A 17,815-nucleotide genomic window follows, 5' to 3' on the forward strand; every position below is an offset into this window, starting at 1 on the left:
AGGAAGTGACATTGAATGCTGGGCACTGGATTTGGGGCTATTCAGAAGCTGAGAGGTAGCAGTGATTAGCCCAAGGCAACCAAGCAACCAGATTATCCATTAAGAATTTCTTTCTTGCCATTGTCTCAGTATTTCTCTAGGCAAAAATTTTCTAAAAGTTGCATTATTTTCTGCATTCACTATTTGATGGTAACATTGCATGTTGGTGTATTATAAAGAGGAATACTTAGAAAATTGATAGTATTAAATGTTTTATAATTGTTAATACTTAAAGTAAATGCATTTCCAATTTAAGATTAAACCATTATTTCCTTCTAAATTTTGTAGTTCATTACTTTGTTCTTAGTTCATAGCTAACCTCATTCCAGGGAAATATATTGAGATAGTTTGTGGGCAATAACACAAAGTATATTTTAATTAACAAAATCTTGACTGAGTAATTTTGTGATAAACCTCCCTACTTTAGCATGTAATTTAGTAAACTTGTATAGAAATTGTTAGTGCAGTTTCCCAGTGGAATTTAGTTGTTTGATAATGTGGATGGAGTAAGGACATTTGGAGGATATGTCTTCCCATCAAATGCTCTTATTTTTATCTTGGACCAGACAAACTTCTTGGGCATGGATTTTTCTCATTTGTAAGAAGGCAAAATTAGTAATATTGAGGTGGTTTAAGTGTAATGGGATCCTCCCAAGTGGATGAGTTTCTCTTGGCTCTTGAGGAAACAGAAATTGTCTTGGTCCTAAAGGGGTGAATCCAGTTCATTCCATTTTGCATCAGGTCAGAAATGTCAGAAGGGGGAATTTTTTCCCCTTATCTCCTAAAACCTCTCCAGAAGAGGCCAATAAATGCCACTGTTCCTATCTCAATTATAAAGGGCCTGATCCCTTCCCCAGAGCCTAATACCACCCAGACACCTGGAATGAAGAGTAAACTGACTAGGCCAGCTGTCAGTCTAGGGGGCTCATATACAACACCCCAACCTGAGAATTGGGGTGGGACTCGCCATTTCTGGGAACCTTGCTCATGGACATGAGTTCTTCCTTTAATTCTCTTAAATGATGTCCATAATCTAATAAGACCTGTAGATTTCAACATGGATTTCAATTCCTTGAATTCACAAGACAAGAATCAAGAGGCCACTCACTCAGTGGAAGTTTTGTGTGACTGTTGAGTTATCTTGCACTCTAACACCTAGGTTACAGCCCAACCAAGAGCCAAACTCTGACATTCTCAAAACACCCTCAAATTCCCATACCAAAATAATATTAACAGTGGTATAATTTCCTCACTAGAATACTACAAAAAGTGAGGGAATGATGTGATATGTGGGTGAATGATTGAACTATTGTGGCTTTCATGGCCATTTTGTGACTGTCATTGGCATAGCTTCCACACTGATGAGCATCCCTTCCTCTCCCACTGGCTCATCCATTTAAAATGGCTTGTAGTTCCAAGGGAGTGCTTATAAATCATTTTATGGAAGCTTGACATAATGGCATAATTATTTCCATTAGTTAAGTGTTGAATTTGTGAAGAAGTTATTATTTTGAATTCTGAAAGCAATCTGTGTTACATCTGTAAAATGTAGCCAAGTCTGCATTCAAGTTGTGATGAGATTGAGAATGACATTGGACAACATTTTCAGATAGTTAATTCAATTCTTATTTACAGAGATGAAACTTTAATCAAATTCTTTCCAAAAACCTATCTTTTAAAGAAAAGGTAATTTTAGCTCTCAGTTGTTGGAGTCTTGATTTTTATAACTTCTGGGGATTTTAAATTTATTTTTATTTTTATTTATTTATTTGAGAGCAACACAAAGAGAAAGAAACACACAGAGAGAGACCAAGAGAGAGGGAATGGGCATGCCAGGGCCACCAGCCACTGCAAACGAACTCCAGACTCGTGCTCCCCCTTTTGCGTCTGGCTAACGTGGGTCCTGGGGAATCGAGCCTTTAACCAGGATCCTTAGGCTTCACAGGCAAGTGCTTAACTGCTAAGCCATCTCTCCAGGCCTATCTTCTAGTTTTAATGTGAATGTTCTCATGTCTCATGAACATAAGCAATGTTCTGTGATTGTGTTCTTCCCCCACAATGAGACTCTCTAAATCTCAGCATTCAAAGGTTTGTTATTTTAGTATAATTTTATTTTTAATGTTGAAGGAAAATTAAAGTTAGACAAAACAATTTTAATTGTTTCCTTTCACATTTAGGAGGAAGAAAGAAAGCTAGCACAGCATGGAAATTATGCAAGCTTCAGTACATGGCTGTTCCCTTACCATGAAGAAAAGCATTTCGCTGGGTACCTAACGGAAGTCTGCAAGGACGAGGATAGAAGCCTTTGTATTTTTATGACTGCAAAAATAAAAAAAAAAAAGTCACTGAAAACTTATTTGTTTTGTTAAAAGTTTACATCTTCTGAAGGCAGAAATTTTATAAATAATCACCAAGTTTTCAACACATAATTCTGGTTAGTCCTTCCTGCATTCAGAATGTGGTTCCTCTGTTTGAATGGGTGAGAATGCACCTGCACATTTCTTGACAATAGAGTTTTAAAATGAATTCAACTGAGACCTGCAAAATGTGGAGCAGAAAACAATTTTCCCCACGCTATCAATGTACTACATCCTGTGACAAAGATATGAAACTTAAGATGAAATACCTCCTAATTGACTAGCTATTCGACAATAAAGTAAGTGTGTACACTAAAGTGAAAGGCAAACGGTTTCAGCCACATTACTTGCACAGCATCTACAGTGAGCTCACCGAATCTGACTAGGTGCAATGCAGACAGCCCTGGACTGAGGTAGAAATGCTGCTTTGATATGTCAGACTTCATACTTTCTAGTCATACGACAAGAACAAAAGCAAGGATTTTTCTGAAAGCCATTTTTCACATTTATAAAATGTGGATAAAAATATTGTAGGGTAAATTAATTTGAGTGAGTGCAAAACAGGCCATAAACTTTGATATCTGTCATTTGTCTCAGGCACAAATCTGGTTCACTGACTTGCCCTGGAAGGGTAGCTCTCTCCTCTGGGGAGTTTTGCCCAGCTTCCTTATCTGGCATCCAGGCTGTTAAATCGGTTCCATGCTTCCTTCCTCCTGTTCTTATCTGTGTGCCTGAGCTCTAGTCCCTTCCATTGGATCTTTTCTTTTTTTTTTTTCTCCTGGACAAGCTTTCTCTTTACCTTTTCTAACTGATTTTGTCTAAAATGCATTCAATACTTTAAAGTACCTACTCCTGAGCTCTCTTTAGTTTTCAGATTGAGCCACTCCTTTATACAAATTTGCAAGAAAAGCTGGCATCTACAGATATGTTTTCCTTGTGATAAACTAGGAGTGCCTTGTGGTCAGCTTGATGCCTTCTATATATTGCTGCATGCTAGAAAACCTGCCACTGCCCCACATGTAATACATATTTACTTGTGCAATCAAACTATGGATTGTGACCACTGATAATTTAAATATGGTAAGGGATTGAATACCCAAGCAAGGAGACAGATTATATATATATATACTTTCACTTATTTGACATCAATTGTATTTTTAAAATTTTATTTCATTTTATTTTTGAGATAGTGTCTCACTGTAAACCAGATTGACCTGGAATTCGCTCTGTAGTCTCAGAGTGGCCTTGAATTTACAGTGATCCTCCGACCGCTGCCTCGTGGTGCTGGGATTAAAAGTGTGTGCCATCATGCCCTCTTCCACTTATTAACATAATGTTAAATATCTACTAGATTAGCTTAAATTAACTAAATTAAATTAATTTAATTTAAACAGTTACAGAGGCACACAACAGAATGAAAGATGGACATTTTATAATCTTTGTTTTTGATTTCACCTGAGAATTTTCAGAAAGTAGATAATTATGGAGTTAGTAAACATCATTGAAAAGAGAAAAGCTCTACTTTGTGGATTGAAGTGTGCAATGGAAAATGGCTTAGAATGCCTGCAGTCAGGTATGTAAGATAAATAGGAAAGTTTGTGTGTCATGATATATGTAAATGTCTGAATAGAGAACTTTGAGAGCAACCTCAAGTAAGTAGGAACCATGCCATTTGTGACCTTCATGATTGATTGCAATGTAAGAATTTGGTTACATTAAAATTTGAAGGCAATGGAAAAGAGAGAACAATTAGGTTGAAATCAATAATTAGAAAACCTTTTCTGTGCTACAGAGGAAGTATTTTACATTGCGTGAGTCATATGGGTTGAGAATACCTCAAAAGGAATGATGGACAATACATCAATGAATGAACATTATTGTTTCCTTATATAAAACTTTCCTAACAAACAGAATATGGACTTTATTTGTTTATGTACTGTAGTATAGCAACTTTAATAAGATTTATTTGATATATGTAGCTGACATTATTACTATTTTTGTTGTTGTTGTTGCTTTTATGAGGTAGAGTCTCACTCAAGCTCAGGCTGACCTCAAATTCACTCTGTAATCTCAGGGTGGCCTCAAACTTGCGGTGATCCTCCTACCTCTGCCTCCCGAGTGCTGGGATTAAAGGCATGTGCCACCATGCCCAGCTACATTATTACTATTTTTTTTTCATTTTTTTAAATTTATTTTATTTTGAGAGTGACAGACAGAGAGAAAGACAGATAGAGGGAGAGAGAGAGAATGGGCGAGCCAGGGCTTCCAGCCACTGCAAACGAACACTAGACGTGTGCGCCCCCTTGTGCATCTGGCTAACGTGGGACCTGGGGAACCGAGCCTCGAACCGGGGTCCTTAGGCTTCACAGACAAGTGCTTAACCGCTAAGCCGTCTCTCCAGCCCCATTATTACTATTTTTATCATTATTTGAAAAGGTCATTTTTCAACTAAACTGTTTTATGTAACACAGATTAGTAAGTTATCATAAGTAATCACATAAATGCAATTTTGGTAAGATCGAGAATAAATAGACAGTAAGAGATTAGCTATGGTGATATTCTTTAACAAACTGCTCATGAGTCTCCAATAATGTAATTAGACTATCTGGACTCATTAGCAAGATAGTTCTTAAATTCTGTTCCAATGAAGTTGTATGAACTTGTGAACTTTTGTTAGTAGATGTGCTGAGAGAAAAGAGTACTATTGTCACAAGAAATTAAAAAAAATCTGGACTAAATAGATATGGGAAGGTATAATAGTAATAATATCAAGGCTTTGTCAATCATTTTAATGTGCTAAATAGCATTTTTTATTATCTTAGTTTTGGAGACTTGTAGATTCAGACATAAAATATAGAAAAGTATGGCTAAGACACTTGGCTGCTAAGTGATAGAGCTCAACTTAAAAACCAATTTTTACCACTGTGTTGAGATCTGAGTAGTGGGACTACACATATTGGCTCTCAAATACACTCTTTAAAATTTATATATGTCCAATGGTTTCAGTACACTACTGTTACTGTATATTGCCAAAAGATGTTATAAGATGCAGCATTACTCAAACTTATATATGAATGTGAAAAACGTTGGAGATCCTTACTAAGAATTTCACAGAATTTAACAATAAAATAACCCAAGAAAGTCTGCATCATAGTAATTGTTAGCTAATCTAGATAATCAGAATAATCTGGGATATTTTAATATCAATTCTGAAATTCATTGAAAATGAAAATAGGAGTGGTCAAGAAATGTGAATGTGTGGAACATTTCTTCCTTAGGTGATACTGATTATTAGCTAGCTGAGTAATATTCCCTTGTCTCTAATATGAAGTTGCAGGCTACAGATTTCTATATACTATATCCATTTTGTACACTCCATTTCTGCCTTTTGAGAGAGGTAGGAATTTGCCAAGTGAAAGAATAGCAGGGCCAACCTCCCTTGGGTCCTAGTTCTTAAAAGTCACCAGAGTATAGTGCAAGAACAGCAAATTTAATATTGTCTCCTAGTGAAAAGTGGTCTCCGTAAAAAAAAAAAGAAAACAAAAGAAAAGTTGGCATCTAGTATATTATAATATTATTTTATTTGAACACAGTTTTCTTTTAGTTTAATTACTGAAGTTTTCTTTCTTTTTTTTGTGCTAAAAAGTACTCTTTTCATCAGAGCTTTTGCAAACTTAGGCTTGTTTCACAAATTATTTTCAACCTGAATCAAAGATTGATTTTAGATATGCCAATATTTTACTATTCTTGTCTACTTGTAACTCTGGGTTGCCATAGCAATGGGTCCTGATATCACATTTCAGTAGACAATTGGCTGAAATAAATCTTTTCATGTAACATATTTATTGGAAAAGAAGATGCAAATCAGCTTGAATTTTCTTATTAAACCTACAGGTAGTAAAATACAGCAAAAGCATCACAGGAAAATGATATATTAATATTGCTTTTGCAAATAATGAGCTGTGGCATTATGGGGTTTCAAATAAGTTTCTGTCAGTCTGTGTTTTCTAAAGTAAAGGAATTCAACAAGCTAATCTCAAAGTTCTTTTATGAAATTAAATTTCTGTTGTCATCTCTAGAAAATAGAAAGTACATAAATGTTTATATATATACATACATATGCTTAATTTTATAAAAGAATTTATATAAACTCAGCAACTGAAGATGTGATCTAAAGTCAAGAAGTAATAGTGGCAGAGAAATGATTTTAAAAATACAACTTAAATAATGTCTAATAAAGGTGAAACCTTATTTCTGATGAGTATCTTATAGCTTAGACTAGCCTTGAAGCATGACCTTTAAACTCCTAGTCTTCCTACCTCCACCTCCAAAATGCTAGGGTTATAACTGTGTGCTACCGTATCTGGCTTAAAAAGACACCTTATTTTTGCTTGTGTATATGTGTGTATGTAATGTGGGGGAGTGTTTGCTGCTATATGCAGGTGTATGTGCCTTCAGTGCCCGCGTGCTCACCTGTGATGGGGCCTGTCGCCTGGCTGGCAGGAGCAGAACACGGGGTTTCCATGTTCCAATGTTCTCCTGCCTGCTGTTTTTTTTTTTTTTTTTCAGCCAGAGTCTCTTAATAATACCAGAGATTGCTATTTTTTTTTTTGTGAGGCTGAGTGATTTCTCGGTCTCTGTTCTCCTTTGCTGGATCAGGATTAGAGATACCTGGCCATGCCTAACTGTTTTACCAGGGATCTGGAGATTCAAACGTGAGCACTTTCTGCCCCCCCTTAGGCCCTCATGCTTGCACAGGAAGGGCCTTTAAACACTAAGCCATCTCTCCAGCTCAACAGACACTTTTGAGTAGTTATAACTGATAATTACCAATTTACATATAGTATTACAATTTTCAAATTCCTGATATGATTAATTTTATATGACATATGTGATGACATTATTGTTTCAGTTCCATAGCTGTGTCAAAAAATGTTGACTTTTGTTCATGGCCATTTACCACAATATACAGAAAATTTAGAGTTTTGTTCAGTTCACTTTTATGCCTTTTAGACAGCTTTTTTTTCCCTGTAGAATCAGGTCATCTGGAGTCTTTAAGAAGAGGAATGGTTTCCTTTGTTCCTTTAGTATTTTACTCATTCTTTCCATGATGTCATTAAATCCTTGCAAAGATTGCTTTATTGTGATGTGCTGTATGGCAGACGAGAGGCAAGAGAATCAACAATAGAGGTATGTTAGACTGAAATTACTGATGCTAATCAGCAGTGAGGATAAAGTCCAAAGTCTAGACTCTAAAGTAAGCCAGACTCCAATTAATAATAGCTATTGTCTGAGACAGCAGCCCCAAGGATCTCTTCAAACTGATCTTACTTGTCTCAAGACTTTCCTTAGAAGGTTGACAAAGCATGAATCTAAAAAAGCACTACAATATTAGGTTTTCTTGTGTAGTGTTTCATAAAACTTACTTCCTGATATACAGTCCAGATATAGGAAAACAAAATATATTAAAGAACCAAAAATGTGGTGAGGATGGTTAAGAAGGGGTAGCGACAATGGATTCATCCAATTTTCAAGTTAAAAACTTCTTAAATAAAATAATAGCACTCCTACTTTGCTGTTCTTCAATGAAAACAAACGCAGATGTATGTATGAAGTTAATGTAGATTATGTAATCTCTATATTAATTTAATTTGTGAAAAGTTTTGAGACCTGAGTCATGAAATAAGATACAGGAAATGCTGGGATAAGCTTGTTAATGTTGCATTCTGTTTTGGTGAGTGAAACCACAATTAAAAAGAGACAAAACTTTAAGGTAGCTAAATTTTTGTGCAACTGAGGTTCAAATTTGGAAGGGAGATTAGTGAGTACTTTGTCTTTTCAATTCATTATTGCACTGTTGGTGATCCAGTAAGAAATGGGTGCCATTACCTATCAGCTCCCCAGGGCTTACTTCAGGCATTTTTTAAAATTTTTATTTATTTATTTATTTTTAAATATGGAATGCTTCACGAATTTGCGTGTCATCCTTGCACAGGGGCCATGCTAATCTTCTCTGTATCGTTCCAATTTTAGTATATGTGCTGCTGAAGTGAGCACACTTCAGGTAATCATTAACATGCTCTGTAAATCTCAGATATGTCTTCAGATCAAAAAGAAACCTCTCCATCTGCACAGGGCACCAATCTCTGAAGTAATGCTTATCATACACATATCACCATGAATATTAGTTTCTTTCACTATGAAGGACAACAGGGAACACTGGTGAATGAGTATGCATCAGGGTCAAACTCACCATAATGCATGCTAGCTGATGGCCTCAAAATGTACAGCAAGACAAAGATATGAAGTCTGCAAAGAGGTTATTTTATTCCCTAAGCTTAGTATTCTATTATCTTCTTTTGGGAGCTGATCTCTTTCTTAGACTTATATGACACTGTGAAATCTAAACAGACACAGAGTACAACTTAGTGAGAAGAGAGGAGGGTGAAATGAACTTCATATGGTTGCTTTAATCAAACTGTGACATTAGTCAGAGATTTAAAAAGTAGCATAAAGGTCCCTCTTTATTTAGAAAGATGACATCCCTTGCTTAATGTCTTTATTTGAGCCTAGACAATTTGTATGCCAAGACTGTGTCTCAGATAAGCAGTCATGACTTCATCTCTGTTATTTTGTAGTAAAGTTGAAAGAAGCCATGCTTCAACTCATTCAGAAGTCATTTTCATGTTCAAAGCCTGTGTTTTTCAGAGCCAACAATTACTCTAAACTTCTCCATGAAGATCCAAATTATCTTTGTTATATGGTAGTATGAAATTTTCTAAGACTTTGAATAGCATCTTTAAAGACTCACTGAAACTCTCTTACCCATTTGTTGAGAAATTTCTCATGGATAAAATTCTTCAAAAATCTCATCTAAATTCCTAATTGTAATTAAAATTAAAGTCAATACAATTTTCACACTTCTGGAAATATGTGGTCTGATACCTTTTGTCTTGTGTAAACAATGTTTTGGATACTTTGGCCTTTCAGAGGTACTCATGCAAGGACAGACTGGTAGGCAGCAGTGGACAGGGTTTTGCAAGTTGTCCCTTATTATTGACCCCTCCCACCTCTATTGTCCTCTTCCTTCATAAATCTTGTCCTCAGCTCCTACCATTTGTTGTCCTCCATTCTTTCTTCATATGGGAAAAAAAACCAACTAAACATCAAACACATATTTTAAGCCTAATTAAAAAATATAAATCCCACTCAAATATTTTAACAGAGGAAATATCATAACATTAGACATTCATGATGGGGATTAAGGCTAAGGACTATGTTAGGTATCTTGTCTCTTTGTGAACATTCTTATTAAAGAACAAGTCAGGGCTGGAGAGATAGCTTAATGGCTAAGGTGCTTACCTGCAAAGCCTAAAGACCCAGGTTAGATTCTCCAGGTCCCAAATAAACCAGAGGCACAAGATGGCACATATGTCTGTGGTACGTTTGTAGTAGACAGAGACCCTGGCGTACCCATTCTCTCTTTCTCTCTCTCCCTTTCTCTTTGTCTCAAGTAAAAATAAATAAATAAAAAATTTAAAAAAGAACAAGTCAATTCTAAGTCTAAATGGGCATCAACATTTCTCTATGGCTGTAATGACTTGGCAAATCACTCAGAGTGTTGACTGTTTCTTTGTTCTGATTTATTCCTCAGGATTGAAATACTAAATTCAATATGTGTAGCATTAGAACATCTTTAAACTAAATCTTTGAAATGTAAAAATTAGAATCTTATAAACTGCCTTTGGTCAATTGTGGAAAAATGTACAATGGTCAATCCTACCACAGAAGGGCAGATTTTGCAGAGATCTCAATCCTGAATTAGGGACATGGGGTATTGACAGCACAAAACCGTTTTAAAATAAAACAGACTATGCAAAAGCTAAAGTAAGAGCTCTGTCAGCTGCATGTAGTATAACCTTCAATGTATGACCTAAAACTAAATCCGTACAAGTTTTAAGGTATAAAGAAACAACCAAAAAGGCTAAATGTAGCAGAGGCAGAGTTATAAAAACACTGACAAAACAAGAAATTATTTTTTCCTTTGGGAAACTCAGAATAATACTTAAACACAGAGTCAAAGCTGATGGAGTTTAGATATCTAATCCACGTTTTTATAGGAGATTGTTATACTTATTGTTTATACACTTTGTCTCTTAAAATTATGCTCCAGTATCATATTGTTTGGGTACATACTAAAACAAGAGATTAAAGAATGCTGTGCACAGTGAACTTTATCTTAATATAATATTAGAACAATAGGGAATTTAGAATCTTCCAAAATAGAGTAGGGAGGAATTTATTTCCAAAGCTTGCATTAGCAAATGGAAAAGTCCCCATAGCTTTTACAAAGAACATTATTCTTCCCATCAAAAAAAAACTAGAAGTGTGAAAATATGTTTTGCAACTATATTGCATGAGGCCTCGCAACTTAAACCCTGGGTAGCTATTGCAACACTGGGATGGAGATAACATCCAAGACTGTCTTAAGGAAGGGGTTGTGAGAAACAGCAGATACTAGAAAAAAGATGGAAATAGGGAATTCAGTGTGTGTTATTTTTGGTTGCCTGAGGGACAACATGTCTAAACCTTGAAAGACCAAAACAAAATCATAAGCTAAGAAATTTTAAAGACATTCTCATGAACTTCCTTGTTTTATATGTTCAAATAGTATGATTCATTATACTATTTACCAAACCTGCTATGTGATTTTCATGGTTCTAGGGACTGGGAATAAAGGAGAAGAAAGGAAGCACTTTCCTCAGACTCAGAGGGTTCACTCCAATAGCAGAAACAAAAGAATTCTAGGGTAATATCCAGTTGTTTCCATGTTATATGTATTATTACAATTCAATAGAGGCAGTAAAGGAGGGAAGGGAGCTTACATTCTATCGCCAGGCTGCCTGGTCGGTTTCCTAGTTCATTTTCCAGCTGTATGGTCTTGGCAAGTTACTTATACCCTGATGCTTCAGTTTTCTTATTTGTAAGCCTGTTAATGAAAGTATAAATGGCACAGTGGTATTATGAAATGAAATGCATTATAATGCACATAACACCGTTACAGTGTCTATGAATTGCTCTTATTATAATGGTGGCCACAGCCTTCTTGTTGGGTACATACAGAAGTCCTCTACCACAGTCCAGCATGAAGCACTGCTGTGAGACTAACTGTAGGGGAGCTGAGATTTAAACGGACTATAAAAGTCATCAGCTAAACCTTATACAAAGGTTTTCCAAATTATGGAATGTCATATGCAAGAACATAGGAAAGAGAAACGACTGACAGTATGAAGTATTTGGAGTGGCTAATAGAAGATTCCAGACTATTAAAAAAAAAAAAGATAGATTTTTGTCTTGAGAACAGTCCTGATTATCCACATGCATGTCCATCATTTTGATGTTTGCTTTTTTAAATTTTGCAATGGTATCATTTTTTTCAACTATGAATTTTCTTCACTATATGTAATTATTTGTTTACCATATGAACTTGTTAAAAATTTTATTTAATTAAGTCATCTCTCTGTATGACAACCAATTTTCTATGCTTTATTATTCTCCAAGAATAAAACATATTTAAGTCCAATCATAAATGTTATGGTCCAGTGTTCTAGTTTCTTCCATCAACTGTTTACCAAACATATTTCCAAACTGACTTTTCTCTTATTAGATAGATTTTTAGTCAAATCCAGTTTCTAGATCATCTTATATTTTTCCTGATTTCCAGCAGTTTCATTTTCAGAAATTTTTGTTTGTTTTTCTGAGGTAGGGTCTCACTCTAGCCCAGGCTGACCTGGAATTCACTCTGTAGCCTTAGGGTGGCCTCGAACCCATGGAGATCCCCCTACCTTTGCCTCCTCAGTGCTGGGATTAAAGGCCTGCACCACCATGCCTGGATCATTTTCAGAATTTTGATTTCTCTATATCAACTAAAATATTTTATTGAAGCATAGGCTTGACTTTGACCATCCTGGAGAAAAATGTCTCCTCTTATCAAATTTGTACTATAGTAAGCTTGTGATATTGTATCCCTTGGGAATTAATTATTATGGAACTGCATAGTCATCAACTTAACTTTTGTTTTCCATTTTTTAGGAGTAAAGGTTTTCCTATGTGGCTGTGGCTAGCCTTATGAACTCATGATCCTCCTGTATCAGTCTCTGTAATGCTGGGGTCACAGGTGTTATATTACATGGAGATTTGGGACCTCACTTTTGACTGCTTCTCATTTTATCTCCACTTAATCATGTTCTCCTTATAAATACTCTGGATGTATAAATGATATACTTTTCACTGTAAGTACCTCTATAATATTTTGAACAGTAAACAGTCTTATTAATTTCCACTGGGCAAATATAGTATATGCAAAGAATTTCTCATAGTACAACCTAATTAATGACAGATATGAAATAAACATTAGTAACTTGTTTCATTGTAATCTGGCTTGAAAAATAATGAGCATGACAGATTAAGACTAATATTTACTTAGTGAAATATTGTAAATTGACAAGTATGGAATTTACAAAAGATATTTAAATACTTTCATTTGAAATTATTTAAAATTTAAGTTTCTTTATAAAGTGTAGACTTTTTTTTATACTTTCTATAACAGAAGTTTAATTTAGGTCTTAACTTTAGCAATTTCATAAACAGATAAAAATCTCCAACATGTAACTCTATTCAAATTCCTGATAGAAGAATATAGAACAGAGTTTAAATCTCTGGTTAAAGATACTAAAGGAGAACAACCACTTATCCAAACCCATATGCAGTGGTCATTATTAACCTTGTAACTTTGCATAAATTATATTTCATTAAACATTTTCTCCCAAGAGAAGTACTCATTGCACAGGCTGTTTCATAATATTTACTGATGTGGCTCAAACCTTATTTCACTGAGGAATATACATCTTGAATACAGATATTTCTAGTCTTGTGGTCCAAGTATTTTGTGAAGTTGAATAGATTTCATACTAGAGAGGCAGTAGTAAAAAGTAGGTAAAATGACTTGATGCCTTTGGTCAAGTCTCTTAAACATCGTTTCAGTCTTATTTCCTTATTCTTACAAGTTTGTAAGGTAATTTCTAAAATATTAGGTAACTAAGTTCTTGTGATAAAGTGGCATCTATTTTTTAAAGTATGTGTTTTAAAATATGTTTTTATAGACCGATAAGCTGTATGTATATTAGGGAGGGTCATCATGGGTTATAATATAGTAGGGATATAAGTAGAAGAAGTCCAAGAATTACCAATGTTTTCTTCATATGTATTTATTATGTTTGGCATGGTATTGCAGTTATGTTTTTAATTATATAAATGTAAGAAATATGGTGAAATCTATCTTTTTAGTAGTAGATTGATTAATTATTCAATTTTATTTCTGATTTCTTATTTAATAAATACAAGTGCTGATTACCATTTAAAAAAATCTCACAAACCTCATCTGATGTGATTTCTGCTTTGAGGCAGGTATTATTCCTCGAATATTCTACTCTGGGTATATCTATATCTATATATCTATCTATATATCTATATATCTATATCTATATCTATATCTATATCTATATCTATATCTATATCTATATCTATATCTATATCTATATCTATATCTATATCTATATCTATCTATCTATATCTATCTGTATATAGGCATACTAGAAGAGGTGACAGAAATTCTAGACATGGTTCTACAAATCCTGATGTGTTGAGTACATACATATGCCATTATTAACTTGAAAGTCAAAATGGTTAATATGAAAGTATACACAATGTTTCAGAAAGCATAGTCTTTAGTAAACGTATAATAATATAATCGTAACTATTATTTGCTATCAATAGTGATAGTTTTCCTAGACTTTAGCTTTTAATTTCTTGATATTGCACAACAAATTTTACAATATATGAAAGTTAAAAGAAAAGTCTAGAATAGCACATACATAAGAAACTTGAAATAATAATCATTTTCATATTTTTACTTATATTCTAAAGGATCTGGCGGCAATGGTTATTAATTACTTTACAGACATCAGCTGTTTTGAGCACATAATCTAGGCTGGACTGAATGCAATGAAAAAACAGATAATCTACTGTAATCAGTTAAATTTTTTTCCCTTCATATTGACTTCTGATTTTACTTGACACTTGTGGAGAGAGAAGTTGTATCAAGGCCAATATTGTACATTCTTCTCTTAAAATCAATTTTCACACTGAAGACTAGTGATAAACTCTATTACTTGTCTTGTTCTGAGCACCTCGTCACAGGTCATCAATCAAATGAAATTTTTTATATTAAGTTTTCAGCATGACAGATACTCCAATGCCTTTACAATTAAACAGGATATATTTATGTGATAATTTATGTTATTGGGATTCATATATAGTTTTTAGGACATTCTAATTTAAACTAGCCACTGGGGAAAATAGGAATCAAGAACAGATAAAAAGAAACTCCAAGTTATTTGAAAAAAAAAAAAGATAAAAAATGAATGAAAAACTAAGAAATACTGTAAGTTGGAAAAAATAATTATTTAAAAATACTATGGTAAAATATTAGTTCTCTTGGAGGACTTGGAAGCAAAAGTTTCAAGATCAGAGAGCTGAATCAGGATCCTTCTCTTCAACAAGTAGGCCCAATACATTTTTTTAGTCTTTTCTCTATAGCACTTATGTTTCCACACAGTAAACAAGTACTGCTACACTATAGATTAGTAGCTCCAAATACATTCTCATAAACCATCAACAAATTAACAAAACTTGCAAATTAATTTGATAGATATATCCTGCAGTTTTTTCTCTCTCAGAAAACAAATTTTATAAAACCACAAAAGACATGTTTAAGGGTAAAAAGTGAAAGACATTAAGAAAACACTAACCACTTCTGAAGAAAAAGGTGATTGTGACATGTTGACCAGTAAACCAATTGCCATCTGTCAACCATTATGGCACTTATGCCATCTAAAATCGTGTTACTGTGTATTTACAAACTTTGATATTAATGTAACAATTGGCTGAGCATGTGATGGGAAAGGGTAGAATTCAATAAATATGGAGGGTAATGCATACCTTAAATTCCTCCAAGATTTTGTAAATTTTTCCATGATATTCACAAAAGTTTTTCACTTCTTTGCACTCAGGACAGCATCCATTGTGTTCCACTTTAGTACACTTTGGGTGAATTTTTGGGCATTCTGGCTGGTCACAAACAGGTCCATCTAGAGCACAGACACATGGGCAGTTGGAATGTCCTGGGAAAAAACGCTCTCCCAATTTGTATACAAAGCCGCTGTCATCCACACACCCTTTCCCTCGATAGTCATCAAAGATCAGGTTGTCATTACTGGAGGCCTGGTCACCTTCATCAGCAGGATAGTCTTCATGACTAATGGCAGCAGAGGTGACTAATCCAAGGATGACCAAGAGAAGTATGCAAGCTTCATGAAGATGAAGAGCCATCCCCCTCCTCAAAAGCCTCTGGATGTGCTCCCAATGTTAAACACACTCAGCTCCTTCCATTGGAACACGAGAGGGGTAGGCTGAAAATAAATATTTTAAAAATAATTTGACATTTATAAAGAGAATAGAGATGAATTTAAACCCTTGCTCATAGATTGTTTAGGTTCAATTTGGAAGACACTAAGCCTTCAAATAGAATAAGTTCATGCAACTGATGCCACTTCACTGAGTGAAACATGGCAAAAAGTACATAAGCTATTGTTCTTTATGACGTTATTTTTACACAGGGTCCTCTGGGTTGTATTTCCCTTTGAATTTCAATGGTCTGACTTTGTGTACATGGTAAGAAGTGGCTTTACTGAGCCTTAAGAGGGAATTTTAAGTAGCTATTGAGATGTAGTTCAAGAATATTTGAATTCATATCTATTTTTCCTTAAAGTGGACTAATCATCAATCAAATGTATATGTCAAAACCATATACATCAAAATTCAAGAGTTCAGTATGAAATATTAAATCCCCAAATAAAAACAATAAACACACACACATAAACACACACACATCAGATTTGTTCCATTTGAGATGAAGTCTATGTTAAGGGTTTCCTACTATGTATAGCCATCATTAGAGAAACTTAATAGTCGCAACACAAGTTACTTGTCCCAATCAACATGGATCTGGATCTTGGAACATAGTGAGTAAAATCATAGAATAACTAATCAATAGTGATTAAGAAAATATTTAAAATAAATAGGACAAGAGAATTGTATCTATTAATAAAAGATTTCTCAACCACAAATTTATTTGTATTACTGTCCACATCTTTGTTTTACTCAGGAGGTAAGCTTCTAGTGGGCAGGAAAGACATAGCTATAAATTTTACAGCAATAAAAATGGGGTATTCACATGGTAATATTTAAAATTAATTACTTCTATACATGATTTTGTTTAAAATATTTGCCTTTAGGCAATTTGCACAAGATACTAGCATGAAACTGTGTGAAGTTTCTTAAAACAGTAATAAGGCATTGTCATCAGAGGGTGTACCTCATGAATCTCATGCCATTGAATTCTGTTCACTTCATTCAGTATTAGAGTTTAGTGTTCAGAGTTGCTAGTGGTCTCCTTTAAATATTGAGAGTATAACTCATGCCAAGGCTCTAGGCAAACTGCTACTTCAGGGAGTATTAGATAAGGAATGGGGTTATAAAGTGCTTCATATATCTTTTGAAATGCTGTCAACTTTATGCCAACATTACTGATTGTTTATAGGACATTTTCAGATCTATAAATATCATTCATTTATATATTTCTAAATATTAAAATCAATGATAAACTATTTGTTTTTAGCCTATTGTACACATATGATAATGTTAAATGAGATACCGAATAGGAAACTTTATAAACTATTAGATTGTATTTGCATTTTAATTTAGCTATGCAAATTATAGTAATAGTAAAATGGAGGGTCACATATTCATGATCTCTTTTCAGAGAAAGCTGATATTATAATTCCTCTAATATTCTCTGATATTAGAATTCTTCTGGAGTAGAATTTCCTTTGGGTAATGATAAAGGAGATGGATTTCTCTTAAAATATGTCAAAAATAATGAGTCATGACAGAACAAGAAAATGCAAACCCATAATAATACTTGAGAAGCTGAAAGCTCCCTTTGACAAAGCATTTTTGCCTCCTAAATCACTAGGGAGGCCACAAGCATAGTAAAAGCTTCTGAAAGAGCATAAATAAATTTTATTCATTAAGCATGTATTTATACACCTCTCACATATTTAGAAAGTTTACCTTGTAAGAAAAGGGAGCCACTGTAATTCCTTAATATATCCAGCAAGATCTACTAGTCTATGCAAGGAAAGCCATATAAAACACATATATGATTCTGCTTAAATCGAACGCAGACATAAAATGATCTGTAAGCCACAGGTAGGCATTAATGTGCCAGAATATGATAA

General features: G+C 34.2%; 1 protein-coding gene and 1 non-coding gene across 3 annotated transcripts in view; both read right to left on the reverse strand.

The window, feature by feature from the left end:
* Window positions 1-17,815, reverse strand: part of Vwc2l (von Willebrand factor C domain containing 2 like) — a 169,792-nt gene that overhangs the window by 150,631 nt on the left and 1,346 nt on the right. The window contains exons 2-3 of one of the 2 annotated variants that reach the window (XR_006636809.1): window positions 15,456-15,925; window positions 11,282-11,385 (exon numbers count right to left, since the gene is read on the reverse strand). Coding sequence is in view for 1 of the 2 variants with exons in the window: in XM_004653506.2 (XP_004653563.1) it covers window positions 15,456-15,845 (390 nt within the window). In the remaining variant the exon portion in view is untranslated. The remainder of the gene's footprint in view (window positions 1-11,281; window positions 11,386-15,455; window positions 15,926-17,815) is intronic. The other variant, XM_004653506.2, reaches the window with a different exon arrangement.
* Window positions 8,347-8,453, reverse strand: LOC123460362. Its single transcript, XR_006636927.1, has one exon. It is a non-coding gene; the product is annotated as a U6 spliceosomal RNA (small nuclear RNA).

Source organism: Jaculus jaculus, chromosome 4 (assembly GCF_020740685.1).
Source record: "Jaculus jaculus isolate mJacJac1 chromosome 4, mJacJac1.mat.Y.cur, whole genome shotgun sequence".
NCBI classification, from domain to species: Eukaryota; Metazoa; Chordata; class Mammalia; order Rodentia; family Dipodidae; genus Jaculus; species Jaculus jaculus.